Source organism: Aulonocara stuartgranti (assembly GCF_965226115.1).
Source record: "Aulonocara stuartgranti genome assembly, chromosome: 17".
Taxonomy (NCBI): domain Eukaryota; kingdom Metazoa; phylum Chordata; class Actinopteri; order Cichliformes; family Cichlidae; genus Aulonocara; species Aulonocara stuartgranti.
Window position 1 is genome coordinate 17,399,708 of NC_138953.1, and position 18,378 is coordinate 17,418,085.

The 18,378-nt window shown below is 44.4% G+C and overlaps 1 protein-coding gene across 1 annotated transcript; it reads left to right on the forward strand.

Annotated features, from left to right (window-relative positions):
* The first annotated feature begins 327 nt into the window (after positions 1 to 327).
* Positions 328 to 14,483, forward strand: dusp16 (dual specificity phosphatase 16). Its single transcript, XM_082509556.1, has 7 exons — positions 328 to 547; positions 7,696 to 8,348; positions 8,761 to 8,899; positions 10,070 to 10,233; positions 10,376 to 10,535; positions 10,624 to 10,747; positions 11,992 to 14,483. The coding sequence occupies exons 2-7, from the start codon at positions 8,085 to 8,087 to the stop codon at positions 13,064 to 13,066; spliced, it is 1,926 nt and encodes a 641-aa protein (XP_082365682.1). The 5' UTR covers positions 328 to 547; positions 7,696 to 8,084; the 3' UTR covers positions 13,067 to 14,483.
* The last annotated feature ends 3,895 nt before the right edge of the window (positions 14,484 to 18,378 follow it).

An 18,378-nucleotide genomic window follows, 5' to 3' on the forward strand; every position in this document is an offset into this window, starting at 1 on the left:
TCTTCTTTCATCTGAAACCAGGATCATCTTCTGCTGTGACTTACACTTTGCAGTATATTGTACAGTGAACTTGTCTGTCTATTTCACAGTATAATTTGCAGTATATACAGTATATTTCGCAGTATATACAGTATATTTCGCAATATATTGTACAGTATATCTTGCAATATATTTGGCAGTATAATTTACAGTATAACTTGCAGTATATTTCGCAATATAATTTGCAGTATATACACTATATTTTGCAGGACACAGCACTCTCGGGCTTTTCCAGAGGCAGTACTTTGCGCGTGCGCACTGCATCGCTGCCTGTGCCTTTAAGAGCCCGTTGCGCCGAGCCGAGCAGCTCTGACGATGACGCCATGCTGTTATTTTTATCGCGGTGACCTCATCGTTCTATGGCAGCACCAGGACTTCACCGAGTCCCTCCGCCGCTTCTGCTCTCCTCTGCGACCCGTCCTCTCCGGTACACCAGGCGGACTCCCCCGGTTTGTCCAGCCGGGTCGGAGGAGCTGCTGTCCGGACTCTGACGTCGAGTTTTCAGACGGTGAGTTCACCAAAATTTCTGGTTCAAGAGTGACCGAGCGGCGGCTGAAGTTCCGTTACCGGGCCTAAAGTTAAAGTTCGCTCCGTGTGTCAGCCCGGGCTAACCCCGCGTCTGAGGGGAACTTAGCGGGAAAACGTCGCTGTTCGTCGGTTTCTTTTTAGGTGAGCCGGAGTGGCGGTCAGAACGCGGAGACACACCGATAAAATGTGAGAGAGCAGCGGGCTGAGAGAGTTATAAAACGGCCAACGTAACATCCGAAATGTCGCCCACACCGCCCGAAGCTCCCAGAACCAGCGAGGAGCCTCCAACAGCAGCCAGGCCTCCCTTAAATCAAACTCACACTACAACAGCACAGGTTAGCTCGTATTAGACCGTCTGTGACTGCGCTAAAATATACCGAAACTGCCTTAAAATAAAGACAGAACAATATTTGTGGGTAGTAATGTCCTTTTAAATAATAGTAAATTTACTTATTTGTTTAAATTACCCTGACACCACTCATATTAGCTCATATTACAGTTCCAGTGCCTGTAAGTTCCCTTAAATATGCCAGGACTTCCTTAAAATGAAAACTAGCGTTATGTATGTGTATTAACATCCTTATAAATAATAACTAACTCAGTCTATGCAGGCAGATATCCATTTATTACCGCAGAAACTCTTTATCTGCTCATCTCAATTTCATTTTGACCAGTCTTCCTTAAACATGGTGAAACTTCCTCAAAGGTAAAGTATGAGCATTAATCTCCTCGTGATTCACTCAGATAACCCTGAACACCACCGATGACAGAGCTGTAAACATTAAGCTCTCCTTAAATCTGCCCAAACCTCCTAAAATAAAAGATAAAGCCTATTTGTTTATATTAATGTCTGATAAATGAAGCACCCTTCAGACTCTCAGATAACCTTTAAACTGCTGAGCATGCTTTTAACAGCACACACTAGACTTCCCTTACTAAATGTCCTTAAAGTTAAAGGTACATTTATTTTAAATATAAATAATATATTTAATGGAAATGTTCCATTATTTTTTTTAAGTGAAATAAACATCCAAATGTAAATAAGTTATTACAAAGTTAACAGGTGACCATTAGGTGTGTGAATCAGGTAAGCTGAGTAAATGAAGCTCACACTTCTCTGAGTGATCTGACCTCAGAGTCACGTTTCAGACTTCAGAAGAAGGTTTGACATTTAAATTTGAGAACCGTCTCTGTTGCATCATCTCTGCACACTGTCAGTACAAACGCAGGCAGCAAATAAGCATGATCAACATACTGAAGGATAATATGAGCATCAGAGGGTCCACACAGCCTGTACAATAATAAAACTTTGGATTGAAATACTGCAGGGTTAGATCAACCTAGCCGGCTGCTGTAGGTGTGTACTGTACAGCTATACCGGTCCAGACAGTCCCCTGAGAGTCTGTGTTCTTACAGATATCCAGACTGTGATGGAACAGAGTTAATGAAATAAAACAATTGTGGTTCATCTCAGTGGTAATAACAGTCTAAAGGAACTGAAAACTGATGGTTTAAGCTGCCAATAATCAATCTGTCAGTAATCAATACTCACCTGTGAGGGTGGACCTTTATCAGCCTAACCTGTGTTAGATTATTTCATAAGCACTGTCAGGTAAATGAAACCCAGCTAACTCACTTATTATCTGTGTGTTTCCTTCAGGAGAGGAAAACCTCGCCGTTTTCAGTGGTTTGTTTTTAAACGTTTGCACTGATGCTGAGAGGTGTCAGTTTAGAGCCGGTGAGTCACATGACCAGAGCAGTGAATAATTTTTATTTATGCGTTTACTTTAGTGAGTGTGCTCAGTGAGGAAATTTAAGTGTCATGCAGGTCAGTAGGATGGTGGTGAAGCCTGATCAGTGTCCTTGAGGGAACCGGAAGTGATGTCAGGGTGACGGCCAGCTGCTGACAGCGTTTCCACCAATTACAATTAAACGCTCAATCATGGCGTTGTTTATAGCCATCACAGCACTGGTTTACTTCCTCTTCAGCACAATGAGCTGATCATGTGTTGGGGCTGAACCACAAGTTCCTCTCTGTAGTGGCTTTGGAAGCCTCATTTTAAATTTTTTTATTATAATTAATAGTTAAAACAATCTGCTGCAGCATGCCCCACCCACCTTTTTACCAGCTTCTTATTTTGAATGCTTGCCTCCGGGTGATTGGTCGACACTCCAGCGTCATTTTCAGAGTGTTGGCTCAGGTGAGCACAGCGGGAGTCTAACCTGTCTGTGTGTGATGTCAGCACAGGGCTAAAGTCCTGTGATTGGCTGCTTTTAACCTCAGGTCATTCACCTTTGACCGGTCTCCACTGTCAGCTCAAGCTCTGAGCGCACCTGTCACATGTAGAGGCGCAGAGGAGCAGGAAGTGGCAGCGCTCTTTATCTGATGGTGTTTGAAGATGAGGGCTCTCTGTGTCTCAGAGGCCCGACTTCACCGCTCTGTTACACCTGATAACAGCCTCTACCTGGACTCTTACCTGTGGTGTAGAGCTGAGGACGAGGCCGGCGCTCGCCCTCAGACTAAAATCATCATGACTCAGAGCTCGAGCCTCCAGAGAAAACCAAACTCTGACAGGAGGTCAGTACTCAGTGAGCGCCCACCACTCAGATTTATTTTGTTTTTCTGCTTTAGTGACAGTGACATCGGCTTAATAACACTCCAGGGCTATTTTTAGGTTTTTGAGTCAGAAGGACGACCAAGCAGCCTGTTTGTCTCTCTGAATCTAAATGCAGTAGTGATGTTATACAAGGCGCCTGGTCACCTCACTTCCTGTCACAGATCTCCTGCCGCAGGGGTTCATGTTTAACATGAAAGTTTTATAGGTGGGTTCCAATTAAGATTAATGGTCATGGCGACGGTGGGTCACGTGACTCCGGCATGCCGCCTGAGCTCAGTGTGTGATGTTGAGTCGAGGCATTTCTGCAGACCGGTGCCCGTGATGCCATCTGTTCCTGTGGCTCGTAGCCGGTAATTTGACAGATCGGGTGTCAGAGCAGGAATGTCCTGGCTTGGAAAAACATCAGCGGGATCCGAATTATTGGATTGAAGTGGAACCTGATGTTGGAGACACAGCCAGAAGCTCCAGCTGCTGTTTAAAGGCTCCAGAAAACACAATCGTCCTCTTTCTTCCTGGTTCATGGCTCCAGGCTGGTCTCCTCTTGATTTTACATTCCTCCTTGCAGGCGCTAATTCAGTTCCTCCACATAAACCATCCGTTCTGTCGGGGGGGAATGTAGGTCAGTGCTCTTTGGAGGGATGGCTGTAGTTTACACAATCGTTTTAATGTGGACGTGATGCTAACACACCTGAAGGTTGATGTTGGAGCTGCAGTCTTGTGTGTGCAGCTCACTGTGGACATGTTAACTCTTTAAACACCATCACAGCTCTGCAACCACTGTCCACACTCCTTCAATCATTGGTTTCATTTAACCATCACAGGTACCACTTTCATCAGTCTCATCTCCACCTCATCCTCTTTCTCCTCAAGCTTCTCCTGAGTGAAGTCTAACACATGAAAACAAAGATAAACGTGCTCATATATTCTCGTCGTTGTCAGCTGCTCAGACATGTGACCCTCACGTCTCCCCACAGCTGACAGCGACCCAGCTAAACAGCAGCAGCTGGTTATAAGCTAAAATTGTGCAGCTGATGTCAGGCTCGAGTGTCTAAAGCAAGGGTCTCAAACTTAAATGACCTGAAGCTCACTTTAGTGTTTTCAAGTAGTACTAAAAAACAAACAAACAGGAAAACACCCACAAATATTTCCAAAAATGTAGTGTCTTTTGTTTGTTTGTTTGTTTTTTAGATTTCAAATATTGTATAAAAAGACAAAACTGAAAACGTGAACACAATTGTTTTCCCCCTCACTCTTAACTAACTGAAGCCTTACAATGAACTACCAAATAAATAAATTGTTACTCTCTTTCTGGCCAAACACATGGCAGCACATCTCCTATAATTTTGTTCGTATTTAACAAAATAAGACAGACATTAGTTTTTACACTTTACACATTAGTTTTTGACTGCTGGTGTTTTCTTTACAAATAACGTTCTTACTAACACAGTCAATCCTTAAACATGTTTGTACTCTCTGCTCATATTGCCTTCATATTAAATTTTTTTTTGCTTTTTAAAGAACTTATTTTAACATTAAATTCAACAACACGTGGGCTGCAAGGGGAACCCTGGGCTGCGAGTTTGACACCCCTGGTCTAAAGTCACACTTTCCCTTTGATAAAGTGTCTTAATTACATCTCACATAAATTTATTCATCAACAGTCCAGCAAAGTTCGAGCCATTCCAGAGATGCTGGTGAGTCTGTGGAGCTACAGCGTTGCCTCCGTCTCGTTAACATGTTTTAAATGTGGTGCCGCCGACAGAAGGAAATAAAATGTGGGGACTTTTTCTGGGTCTCCTGGCTGTATACGGGTCAGTCCTGCTTACAGTTACCTGTGAAGGTGATTTGGGATTCCTGCTCTCCGCTGTGTTATCTGCAGCTGTAGAGACCTGGGACCACTCCATCTATCCCAGGTGGATGGTTTCACTTTCCTTTGGCTGGGACCGCGAGTTTAACGGTTGACCACTTGTGCGCTGAACCTCGGTGACATCACTAAAATGAAGCAGCAGGACCCTTTACAGATGTGCCAAGCAACTAAGTCCCACTCTGAGGAGAAGGTGCAACAAGTTTGGGGATTTTTCGGCTCTAACTTTTACAGCATGAGGGAGTGTCCTGGTGCAGAGCTGTGAGTCATCCTGAGACCAGCTTCTGTCATACCTGCACAGCTGGATCAAGTTGTCAAGTGGCTTTATTGTCACTTCAACCATGTGCAATGGTACAGTACACAGTAAAGCGAGACAGTGTTCCTCCAAGACCATGGTGCTACATATAACAGACAATCAACACAGGACTACATAAAGTGCAAGTGTGCAAAAATTGCAAAAAACAAAACAAACACAGTGCAACACCAGACAGAATAGAACGATACAGACACAAGACAGTGCAATTGAAAGGTGCAACAATGACAGTGGGTTGTGCAAAAAACTGAACACTGTGCAAAAAGTAATTTGATGTATGAAGGTGTGTGTGTGTGTGTGTGTGTGTGTGTGTGTGTGTGTGTGTGTGTGAGATTGTGCAGATAAGTGCTTCAACACCTGAGCTCAAAGAAGCAGCTCAATCATTCGTCACACTTTTACGAGCTCGAGCACAGAAACCACTGCATCGCTGATTTCTTACACAGCTCAGTATGAGGGTGTTATTTGATAATTATTTTCAGCTGGAAGGTGAGATCACCTGCATGTAGTGTACCTCCTCCCAACAAACAACTGATTTAAATCTTTATTACTGACTGTAAGGCCCACTCCAAAATAGGGCTGCTCAATTAATCGAATTTTAATCACGATTACGATCTGGGCTTTCAACGATCATTAAAAATGACTGAGCCGATTATTAGCCCCTCCCTCGTGCTTTACTCTCGCGCTGCTCCGTGTGGCAAATCAAGCGCACCTCTCTGCATTTCGAACACACGTCACAACAATTAAGAGGACCCAAGGGAAGCTCGGAAAGCTAAGCAGAAGTTATTTGGAGAGGAGAGTGACTGCCATTGGTTGAAAAGAGAGGTAAAAAAAAAAACTTCAGTGGTGTGGAAACATTATGGGTTTGCGGAGTCAGACGTGGATCAAGTAGACATAGTGTGTAAACTTTGCTATGGTGTCGTAGCTGCACCACAGAGCAACACTGCAAAGTTCACTAAATATAGATGTTTACATTTTTCATTTATTTTTTATATTGCAAACATTTGCACTGTTATCAGTATTTGCACACTATTTTATATTATTTTTTTAAAGTCATTATTCAATACATTGTTATTGTTAACCCTTTAAATCCCTGTAGAACAGGAACCGCGTAAGCTAGCGCAATAATTTGTTTTGCATATGAAACCAGAGGAGTTGTACTTACATCTTATGCCATCAGCTTGTCCTCGGTCACGGTTTCCTTCCACATATAGCTTTGCAAAAATTGCATAAAAAGCGCTTGCAGGAACAAAAACATAATATTCCAGAAACACGCTTTGCCGATCCGATCAGCTGTTCGTAACACTTCCAACAATGAAAATGAAGTCAACGTGAACTATCTCATGCCTGCCATTTCCTGTCCGAAACCGGAAGTGACGTCATTTTCGCGGAAAATGTAGTTTTTTTACTTGTAGGCCTTAAAAGCCTATACTGGTGTTTTTATAAGTCATGTTTGACTATATACTTTTCTGAATAGTTTCTGGGATGCTTAGAACTCAAATTGCACTGCTGGAAATAGTTTATTTTGATGCACATGCTGTTTTCTTTGCAAATTTGCATCATAGGATTGTTTTTTGTTTTTCCTGCATTATATAAAAATTGCTGTATCTCCAAAATAAAACTATGAAGACACTCAAAATAAATTTCCTGTGGTGGGAAACTATTTTTTGCAACTTTTTTGTATTTAAAGTTTTGAGGGATAAGCCTCTTAAATTTCCCCAAGTAGAAATATATGTAAAAAAACAAAAACGATTTTCAATTTTTTTGTAGTTTATTGCACTTTTTTGTAATTAATGTAATTACCATGGACTTAATGCATACATATTATTAAAATATGGGCTATAACAGTTGTATTGCTGTATAGCAACTTGAAATGCTCCCAAAAATGGCACTACAGCATGTAAAAAAACAAAAACAAAAAAATAAATAAATAATATAAGCTCTGGCGGACTTGGTTCTATGGTAGGTCTTAAAGGGTTAAATAAATATTGTCAAATAACCGAGATCTCAATTTCAGTGAAAATAATCGTGATTATCATTTTTGCCATAATCGAGCAGCCCTACTCCAAAACGCACGTCTCTTTTTCACGGTTTTCAGGAAAGCAATGAGAACAGCGCCGTAACTCTCCAGCTCCTTCCTCTGCTCATGTTTCAGGCTCTCTATAAAGTTTAGTGATGTGTTTTGTGTCATCCTGATGTGCCGGACAACCTGACCCACCTGTCTCACGGTCATGGTTTTCTGTGTGAATAAGGTTTGTCCTGATTTGGCGTGGTGTCGTTGAATGTTTCTGAAGCGACTGTGATGCAGACTCACTCTGACTCTGTTTGTGTTTCAGATTTTAAAACTCAGAGTGATGTCATCAGGAGAAAAGACGGCTGTTGGAGTGAATGAAAGCCCCTCCCCCTCGCTGCAAACACACACACTGATGGACTGAACACACACACACACTCTGAACCACCATCTCACACACAGTTGGGATTGGCTCTCTCTCTCTCTCTCTCTCTCTCTCTCTCTCTCTCTCCCTCTCTCTCTCTCTCTCTCTCTCTCTCTCTGGGGCTGCCATCGGGATGACATCATACCCGGCCGACACAATGGAGCTCTTCATCCTCTGAGGTTCTTGGCCAGACTGCCGGCCGGGACGCCCACAAGGAGGGGGGGAGGAGGAGGATTACTACCAGGGAGGGGGGTGGGGGGGTGGTAGGGAAGTGAGAGGAGGCAGCTCACATGTGTGAGCGTGTGGGGTCGCGGACTGGACTGGGTATGGCAAGGCCCGGGATTGTGCGCCCTATCGGGCCAGAAGCTCTGGTAGCGCTGCTGGAGGGGGCGCTGGACCGGGTGGTGCTGATTGACAGCCGGCCCTTCGTTGACTACAATACCTCCCACATCCTGGAGGCCGTAAACGTGAACTGCTCCAAGCTGATGAAGAGGAGGCTGCAGCAGGACAAGGTGCAGATTGCCGAGCTGCTGCAGCATTCAGCCAAAAAGAAGGTGAGTAGTGGTGGTGGTGGTGGGAGGGTGGGGGCTGCTCCGGTGTGGTTAGAATACGGCTCAGATTCAGAACGATGCGTTAGGTTAAAGTACGGAGCAGGCCAGGGGACAAATGACTGGTCACTGTGTCACAAACTGTATATAAAAGATGGACACAGCTGTCGCTTTAAGTGCTGTTGCAATGTTTTCAGAGTCAGACGTGACCGTGCCTGATGTGGTGAGTGGAGTTGTTGGGTCATGCTGACATGATTTGCCATTCATCTGCACATGCTCACTGAGGCATTGTTTCTAGTTTCAAGTTGATGGGAATTTTTTATTTATTTTTTTTACAAGCTCAATATCCTTTATTATTATGTGCAGATTTATTTTCTCTTTTCCTGATCCTGGATGTACCTGTGTATCTGTGTTGCAGTTGGAACTGCAGGCCGATCAGGAGGTGGTGGTGTACGATCAGAGCTCTGCCGACCCAGCCGCTCTGAGCTCCGAGTCCTTTATCAGTGTCCTGCTGGTTAAACTGGAGAGGAGCTTCCCCTCCGTACACCTGCTCTCAGGTGAGCCTCCCTGCACCCGCGTCGCTCTGCCATAACTAAAGTTCAGAGTGTGGCCTGTAGGGAACGTTTAACTGTGGGGGGTGAGCAGTTCACCGGGTTCACCGAGTCATGACGATGAATCTTGAGCCTCTGACTCTGGCATGCAGCTGTAATCTAAGTTTAAACAGGAAACCTCTGAAAGCGAGCGGCTGGTTCCTGCTGGACGTCTCTGCGACGCCATTAAACCTCATTTACACTCGTTAAAGGTGATTAAAGTGAGATGGCAGCAGCTAATGGGAAGGAACCGATCAGATTATTGATTTCTGATCGGCTCTAGCTCTGAGCGAGCATGCTGCAGCTGCCTGCAGCTATTTCTACTGAGTGTGGCGTTATGTAACGATGATGTAATGCTGCACGGTGGCTCCACCCTCACATCAGAAAAACCAAACAAAGTGCTAGCTCTGAGGTTTCAGTTACACAACAGCCACTTCCACTGGGAGACCAGAGTCTTCATCAGCGCCGAGGATCACAAAACACGCCCGCCAGCGAACTGAGTCAGACAGGCATGTGAGCAGGAAGTGCTCATATGCTATGTTTAAATCCATAAACAGACAAGCTGTTAAAATTAGCTACAAAAACACAGAATATTTAATTTTTTTAAATTAAAATAAGAATGTAAAAGAAATGCTTAAAAATAAAAGAAAAAACACAAATCATAAAAAATTGAAAAAAGTTTTAAAAAAAGTCAAAAATCAGTCAGTAAACTTCAAAAAATTGTAACAGAATTTAATTGATTAAATGTATTTATTTATTTTTTTAAAAGTACCAGGACATTTAAACCAGGAGTGTTTGGGCCTCAGTTAAAAACTGTGTGAACATCTTTCAGGTTCTGTCTTTGGATTGTGTACAATCATGATCACAGGTGTAGTTATAGATCAGAACGTTTTCTTTACATGATCAATAGCTGGACTCACCTGGCACTTTCTGCTGGAAATAAATCGGTTTCCAAAGGAGGCTGCAGAACATCGATGCTCTGGCTTGTTGCCTGGCAACAGGTGATGAGGATGTTTGAGTCGAGCAGAGACAAAGATTCAGTCTGATTCCTGCCGGAAGGAAGCACAGCTGTTGACCTCATTATTTCACTGTCAGCTGACTGTGTGTGTGTGTGTGTGTGTGTGTGTGTGGTCTCAGGTGGGTTCTCCGAGTTCTCTCACCTTTTTCCTGGTCTCTGTGAGGGGAAGTCCACCCTGGTTCCTTCCTGCATCTCTCAACCCTGCCTGCCCGTCACCAACATCGGGCCGACCCGTATTCTGCCTCACCTGTACCTGGGCTGCCAGAGGGATGTCCTCAACAAGGTGACACAGCACCACCCCCACATCACAGCCCTGCCCCCGAACGCTTTTTAAAAAAAAATGTATTTTATTTTTTAAAATTCTCTCTTCTTGGGGTCCAGCCTCTCTGGTCCGGCTCTGATCCAAACCTGTGTTTGTTTTCCAGGACCTGATACAACAGAACGACATTGCCTACGTCCTGAACGCCAGCAATACCTGCCCCAAACCAGACTTCATCCCAGACTCCCACTTCCTCCGAGTCCCCGTCAACGATTCATTCTGTGAGAAGATCCTGCCGTGGCTGGATCGCTCGGTGGAGTTCATAGGTCAGCATCACTTGCCCACCTCTCTTGTGTGACTGAATAAACCAGACCCTACTGCTCTCTGCTCAGTCTGAACTTTGTTGTGTTTCAGAGAAGGCCAAAGCCTCCAACGCCCGAGTCCTGGTCCACTGCCTGGCTGGAATCTCCCGCTCGGCCACCATCGCCATCGCCTACATCATGAAGAGGATGGACATGTCACTGGACGAGGCGTACAGGTGAGAAGTCAGGACTTCTGAATCTGACCTGGGACCAAGTCTGTTTGTTAGTTTAAAATGTTTGAATGCTCAGTTTTCTGAGTTCTTCCCCCTGTGATGTCATCAGAGGTCACTGAACTCTGAACATAACCAGGTTGTAGTCATCAGTCAGCCATTGACAAGGCTTCTGAAGCCCCAACAAGCAACCAGAGACAAGTTTAGACATTTATTTTACATCCACGTAATGTTTGCATAGAATCTGGAGCTCAGACACTCTGTTAGTACACGAGCCTCACAGCAGCTATATAGTTGGGCGGATTAGTCAGACGCCACCAGATGGAGCATTGTTGGTGAGAAACACCATCCAAGCTTATCCTTTTTCAGGGTTGCGGGGGGCCCAGATCGCCAGTCTGTCACAGGGCTAACGCACAGGGACAGACAACCATTCTCGCTCACATTCACTCCCGCATTCACACCTATGGGCAATTTGGATTAACCAGTTAACCTATCCCCACTAACTGCATGTCTTTGGACAGTGGGAGGAAGCTGGAGTACCCAGAGGGAACCCACGCAAACACAGGGAGAACATGCAAACTCCACACTGAAAGGCCTGATGGTGTAATTGAACTCAGGACCTTCTTGCTGTGCGGCAACAGTGCTACCGACCGTGCCACCGTGCTGCCCGAGAAACACCATGTATCAGTTAATCTCGGCATGATGTTTGTTAACACTGTAGTTAGTTCTTTTAAAGGTGAAAGAACTAGATTGAAGGCACAAGTGGCAGAAATTAGCTTTCCCCTAGGAGTGGATGGACTCTGCCTTGTGATAGTGTGAGGAGTTCAGTCATTCATTCAGTCTAAGCTGGAGGAGGTGGTGAGAGGGAGGTCTGGGCTCCCCTGACAACTCCAGATAAGCAGAAGAAAATGGCTGATTTTTGTGCGCAGTTTAGTTTTCAGATGATAATTTGTCATTAAGCGGCATTTGTTTTTATTGAATATTTACTTTTAGACGAGTCGGTTCATCTTGTTTTTTTCTCAACTAAGAAACAGTCACTAGGACGATCCCTAACAAACACGGCTAGCAGCTACAGCTGCATGTGTCAGCCTCCACCTGTCAGTCAGAAGCCACGCCCCTAATAATGCAAACTTTAAATGTGCGCATGTTTGGTATTGAATGATGCTGACAGCCGTAAGTGTTTGATCCTCATTAACCTGTCGTGTTGCTTCCTGTCCATAGTCATGCTCCTGTTTCTCTTCCTCATTCAGGTTTGTGAAGGAAAAGCGGCCGACTATCTCGCCCAACTTTAACTTCCTGGGTCAGCTGCTGGACTTTGAGAAGAAGATAAAAAGTCCTCCTGGTACGGACGCCAAACCCAAGTGTCTCCATCCTCCGGAGCCCAGCAGCGAGGCCTGCGCTCAGCCTGAGGATGCGGTCCCAACGCCCGGCGTGACACTGCTGGAACCTTTGACCCTGCCGTGCGTTTTAGCCAATGCCCCCGAGGAGCGCCTGCTGGCTCAGGCTCTGAGTGGCCTGCAGCTCGCCGACGGCTCAGAAGACAGTGCCCGGTTGAAACGCTCCTTCTCTTTGGACATCAAGTCATATGGCGAGCCTGGCGGGGGCGGCACCCATCGAGTTTTCGCGCCTCACAGCGGGTCGGGGGACAGCAATGACTTCTACAAGCCGCCATCCTTCAAAGAGACAACGAGTAAACCCTGCCAGTTCTCGCCAGTGGAGGAGGTTTCAGAGCAGTCCACGCCGGAGCAGAGCCCTGATAAGGAGGAGGCAGGCAGCCCGCAGCCAGCGGTGTCATCGGCCTCCAGCGGCTTTGCTAAGCCACCCGCCGCTCCAACCAACTGCTCCCACCACTTGCACCGGAGCGGGAGCATGGAGGAGAACGCCACCAGCTTCCTGTTCGGCCTCTCACGGAGCCAGCAGCACCTCGCCAAACCAGGAGGTGGCAGCGCCCTGAAGGGCTGGCACTCGGACATCCTACTGGGCCCTGTCACCGTCTCCACCTCCTCTTTGGCCAGTGGATGGTACCTCTCCTCAGAGTCCACGCGCTTCTACTCTACATCGGCTATCCTGAGCGGCGGCGGCTTCACGGCGTACAGCTGCAATCACGGCTTGGAGGCGGTACGGCGGCGGCAGCGGACACATGACCGCGGTGACTCGAGGAGGAGCTGGCACGAAGAGAGCAGCTTTGAGAAGCAGCTGAAGCGGCGCAGCTGCCAGATGGAGTTTGGAGATGGGATGGCGGACAGCCGCTCCCGCGAGGAAATGGGCACGGCGGGGAGTCAATCAAGCTTCTCGGGCAGTATGGAGGTCATCGAGGTGTCGTGAGTTCACACACGCAACACAAACCAACGATTCCGTGTTGTGTCAGGGCCGACCCTGACAGTGGAGGACAAGGAGGGGACGAAGCCAGCAGTTGAATGGTTTTTAAATGCAGGTAAAAGTCGAATAAATCAAACCAGCTATAACTCGATCGGGTCTGATTCACGGTGATGGAACTTCCTGTGTGAGCGGCATTCAGGGGCATACAGGTAGTGTAGCAGCTCTTAATCGATGACAGCTGAGTCTAATGGCAGGTTTCTGCTGGGGTAACAACCTTTCATGAAGGTCAGACCATCTGAGTGGTCTCACAGCTCGGCAGCCATCTTGGTAACGCCTCTGAGCGGTTGGCTTTAATCTAATTTGTCACAGTAATGATCGTCTTTCTGCTTTCCACAACGATCCACTCAGTGTGATCGGAGATTGGCCTTCCAATCACATATTTGACATCATCTGTACAGCGTAATCTGTCAGGTCAAATAAATCTGACCCCTGACCTGACTCTACCTCTGACCAGTCTGATTGTTCCCTGACCTTCATGTTCCACAGTAACTGCCTAATAAGTGCCTTTATGCGTTTCAAGATGGCTGCCGAGTGGTGAAGGAGTTTGTGATGAAGCTCATCTGTGTTTATCTGGTGGCAGGGGCTTGAGAGAGTACTGCAGCTTTACATGGGCATATCCATAGGGTGGGTTAGAACCATAGGTTGGCGTGACCTCTGAGCTAATATCAGGATATGAGGTCTGGAAGAAGCACTTTGGGAACTGGTTAACATGTCCGTGCTGCTGTGGTAACTCGTTAAAGGGCCAAAACGTCACTCCAACAGTTTAAAAACAGGAAATGCTGAAATGCGTCGAATCAGAGAGCTGCTGTGACTGAACACTCACCGCTTCTTTAACATGTCGTGTGCAGACCTGTCTGAGGGACTCGCACTTTAAACTTTTTTTTTCACTTCTAATCAATTCGTGATTGAAAATTGTGGCTGTAGTAATCAGTACCTCCACCGGAGGCAGTACTCACTGCAGCCTGTCAGCTTTGGAACGATTTTTTCTGTTTTCTGACATTAGTACATTGGGAATAGTTGGTTCATGGGACGTTAAATCAATACACTGATGTCAGACATCGCCTATGTGTTTTGCCGTGGTGGCTATTCCTGCCACACTTGGACCTTGTGATTGACGACAGGAAGTGAAACAAAGACTGCCAAGACTCTCTGGGGGGGGGGGGGGGGGGGGGGGTCAAAGGAGCTTGTTGGCAGGTTAACTCTCAGGTGTCCTCTGAGGCAATCAGAGGGGATCTCTGGCCTCACCTGGATGGACAGCAGGTCATGTGATCAGACGTATTCACAGGTAATCTTGCACTACTGTGGTATAGAGGTTGGTTTGATTCAGAGTGTTTAAAAAGAATAAAAAATATGACTTTTCAGATGTGTAAGTTTGTCTGCTTCATCTTTAAACTTCTAATCTCACACTGTATGGAAGACCAACACTGCCAAAAAATACAAAATACATGCTCTGACGTGTAATTAAAGTGGACGTGAAACTACACATACAAAGGCTAATTTACACCTCTGAGCCCTGCTCTCAGACACTGACATAGATGTAACTCTATCTGTGAAGCTTGGTTTTTAGAAATAAATTCTTAAAGTTTTAAAAACATGTTTAGCACAATGTTCTGTCAGTACGGAACACGACATTTTTTTTCCCATATTCATTTTCCTTTGGATTTATTGACCATAAAAATAAAGTGGACAAATTATTGATTATAAAATAATCAGCTAATTTCACCTTGTAGAATAAAATTAATTGAGTGTAAAAAAAAAAAAAGTAATTTCTGTAATTGTTTTTCCCATATTTATCAATAAATGAGAAATATGAATAGATCTAATGTAGTCAAACAGTTTGAAATTTTAACAAACGTTTATACACTATCAAAAATGATACATTAATTAAACAGATACTCCTGTTTTATTTCCTTATGTGTTTCCTGTATGGGAGTCTGAAAAGTACAAAACATAAAAGAAAAAGTATAAATAAATCAGAATATATGATTCAGTTTTTTTTCATGCAGTTTTCATCTGTATGAAACGTTGCTTCATCATCCTCGTACTGTAAGTCAGGTTTAATGTAGTTTTTGTATTTTACATGTAAATATTTTCCTCCTGCAGATTTGTAAGTAAACAACGTCGATGATGCTGTTTTATTCCAGAGCAGTTTAAAGAGTTAAAGCGACCGGTAATGTTGCTGATGGACCAATCAGAAGGCTCCAGTCAATGACCGCTCCTCTGGATGCTGAGGCTGTGGTGACCCACGCTTCAGTAACAAACAGGAAACTGTGTTTTAAGGTTACCCTCCACTGAAGCTTTCACCAGCAGGGGTCAGCATTGGCTGCATTACCTGCATGTCCTCAGCAGGCTTCCCTGTTTCCAGCCAGCCAGGAACAGGCTGTTAATGACTCACCTGGTAAATGAAGGCCACACTGACTCGTTTAAACAGGATTCAGATGTGCACTGTGATTGGTCCAAACCTGACCACAGTCATTAGGGTCAGCTATTTATGAAGCTCTTAGAATGGGGTGCGGGCCAAGTATCTGCATGATGGCCATAATCTGAGCTGTTCCAGTTCTCCAAAACACTAAGGAAAGGAGGGTCAGTGCTTCTTGTATTGTTTCCTTTAGCAGAGGAGATGCTGGCTGGACCATCCTTTATGAAAGGGGGGGAGAAGACACCACCCTATAATTCATAGTGACTGAGCATCTCACCCTTTATGACAACGACAATACAGAGCAGAAATGAGCATATAAATGTTCAACATAACAGTATTTTCCATTTCACCCATAACCTTCTGACATATTCAGTTTTTATCAGCAGCTGTTAAAATGACATGCTACATTTAAACGTTGCACCAGTGGAAGAAAAACTGCTTTCTGTTGACCTGCTGCTGCGTGTAGAACGTTGTATGAGCTCAACATTATGATCTATAACAACTGATCAGAGTGTGTTTAAGGTTCTGTGTGGTCACTGTTCAACCCATCAGGGGAGAAAAGGAATTATACACAGCAGGTAAAACATAAGAAAATAAGACAAGTTTTACTTTACGGACTACTGGACAGATTTACTAAGTGGGGCAAATTATTGTGATGTCACAACTGAAGATGATCTGACAATGTGCTTTAAAGTTTCACACAAGTGTTTCTCTTTGAAAACAGGCAGGATTTTTCAGATTTTGTGCAGTTTGCAATTGTGTGTCAGACTTTTAATTCACATTTGCCATATTTGTGTGACTCATTAAGATATTCTCCTCCTGAAGGTGAAACTCTTACAAACACGTGTGCATAAGGCTAGCCGCAGTTACGAACTCTGAGTCTTTTCACAAAAGGTTTTACAGAAATTCCAGTCACATGACCTCCTGTTTTCATTGTCGTCACCATGACAATTGACTGATTTTTGGATTATTTTCATTACATTATTTCATCATTCACAGCTCTTCTCCCTGAGGATTCTGGCTAACAAACTGATCTCTGGGTTCAGGCCACGTGGAAGAGTCCTGACTATACTCGGATACTTTTAGTGAGTATTAGTACCATGGTGTTTTACTGCAGGCAGAGGTTCTGCCTCTCTGTTGCTGAGTGTGTCCTGTCCCAGCAGGGGGGGCCCTCGCTGCCTTATCACTGCGAGGGCCCCCTTCTTCCCTGAGTGTAGGCTGGAAGGCAGCTTTAGGTGACCTGATCAGCACTGTCTCAATAAATTGAAGATTATTGGTTAATTGAGACATTTATAGATCAAAAATCAATATGTCCCTCATTTTGGAATATTTTTAAGATATTTATAGCTTTCAGTGGCGAGCACTGAACTGGTGCACTAATAACATTCAATCCACAATAATGTAAAATCCATCTAATATAAAAACAGGTTAATTACGTTTTTACACTGTGTTATAGACAGGGCTAACAGATGCTAACAGAAGCTAATGGATGTTAGTAGCAGCTAGCGTAGCCCAGCAGTGGAACAAACAGCAGTGTTACGGCAGAAAAGTTCAGCATATCCTCAGCAGCTCACCTATAGTTTTTATCAGTGGGATCTGAGCTTAATAACTGAGTCATCGACTCATGTCAGTGCGCCCCAGGGCAGCTGTGGCTACAATGTAGCTTGCCATTGCCAGTGTGTGAATGTGTGTGTGAATGGGTGAATGACTGAATGTAGTGTAAAGCGCTTTGGGGTCCTTAGGGACTAGTAAAGCGCTATACAAATGCAGGCCATTTACCATTTATTTATGTCTGAGTCCTTTCATGAAGTTTTGCAGCCTCCTCCAGAGTAAACAGATACACACTGCCAGCCTTTGCAAGATGGAAAACTCCGAGCCAGATCTGAACCTGCAACTTTGCAGATGAACAGTAGCCCACATTTTTGAGGAGAACCCAAAATATCTAATTGACACATTTCTGGGTTTTATTCCAGATTTATTGGTAAGTATTGATATTATTCAAATGTGTTTATAATGTATTTTTTAAAAAGTAGTAGAAATATGCCAGTTGTTATGAGGTAAAATCTAGATTCAGTGTCTTTGATCTCTCTTGGCTGATTAAAACATTTTTGTCCTACAGCAGCCACTGTAGCTAGGATTATGCTCTTGATTTGGGAGGGTTAAGAAAACAAAACTCAGCAGACTCCAGCTACTGACATCTGTTAGTGAAAAATTGACACACTGTAACTTCAATAAAAAAATATTGATAATAAAATGTTTCCAGTTATTTTTGTTTTTTATTTCTCTGTATTACCAATATCATAACTATTTCATTAGTTCATATTATCCGATTGTTCAGTCTGACGTCACTAGCCGTGTCTGGGCCTAAACTCTGCTGCAGGTCCATATATCAAATGATTACTCAGCATTACTGAGAGTTGAAACACTGTCTAAAGTCTTTCATCTTTAATAAAATGATCAGCGTTCTGCTCTACCAGGTGTAACAATTGAGTTTAACATCCAGGCATCCATGAAAACGGAATTTATGACATTTAACGGAGTTAGAAGTTAGCAGGAAGTTAGCTCGCTAGCTTCTATCTAAATACAATATAGCATGTCCTGACTGCGGGGTTTTGGAAACAAATTCAAACGTACAGCTCTGTTATCACGTCCAAAACCCCGCAGTCAGGACATGCTATATTGTATTTAGATAGAAGCTAGCGAGCTAACTTCCTGCTAACTTCTAACTCCGTTAAATGTCATAAATTCCGTTTTCATGGATGCCTGGATGTTAAACTCAATTGTTACACCTGGTAGAGCAGAACGCTGATCATTTTATTAAAGATGAAAGACTTTAGAC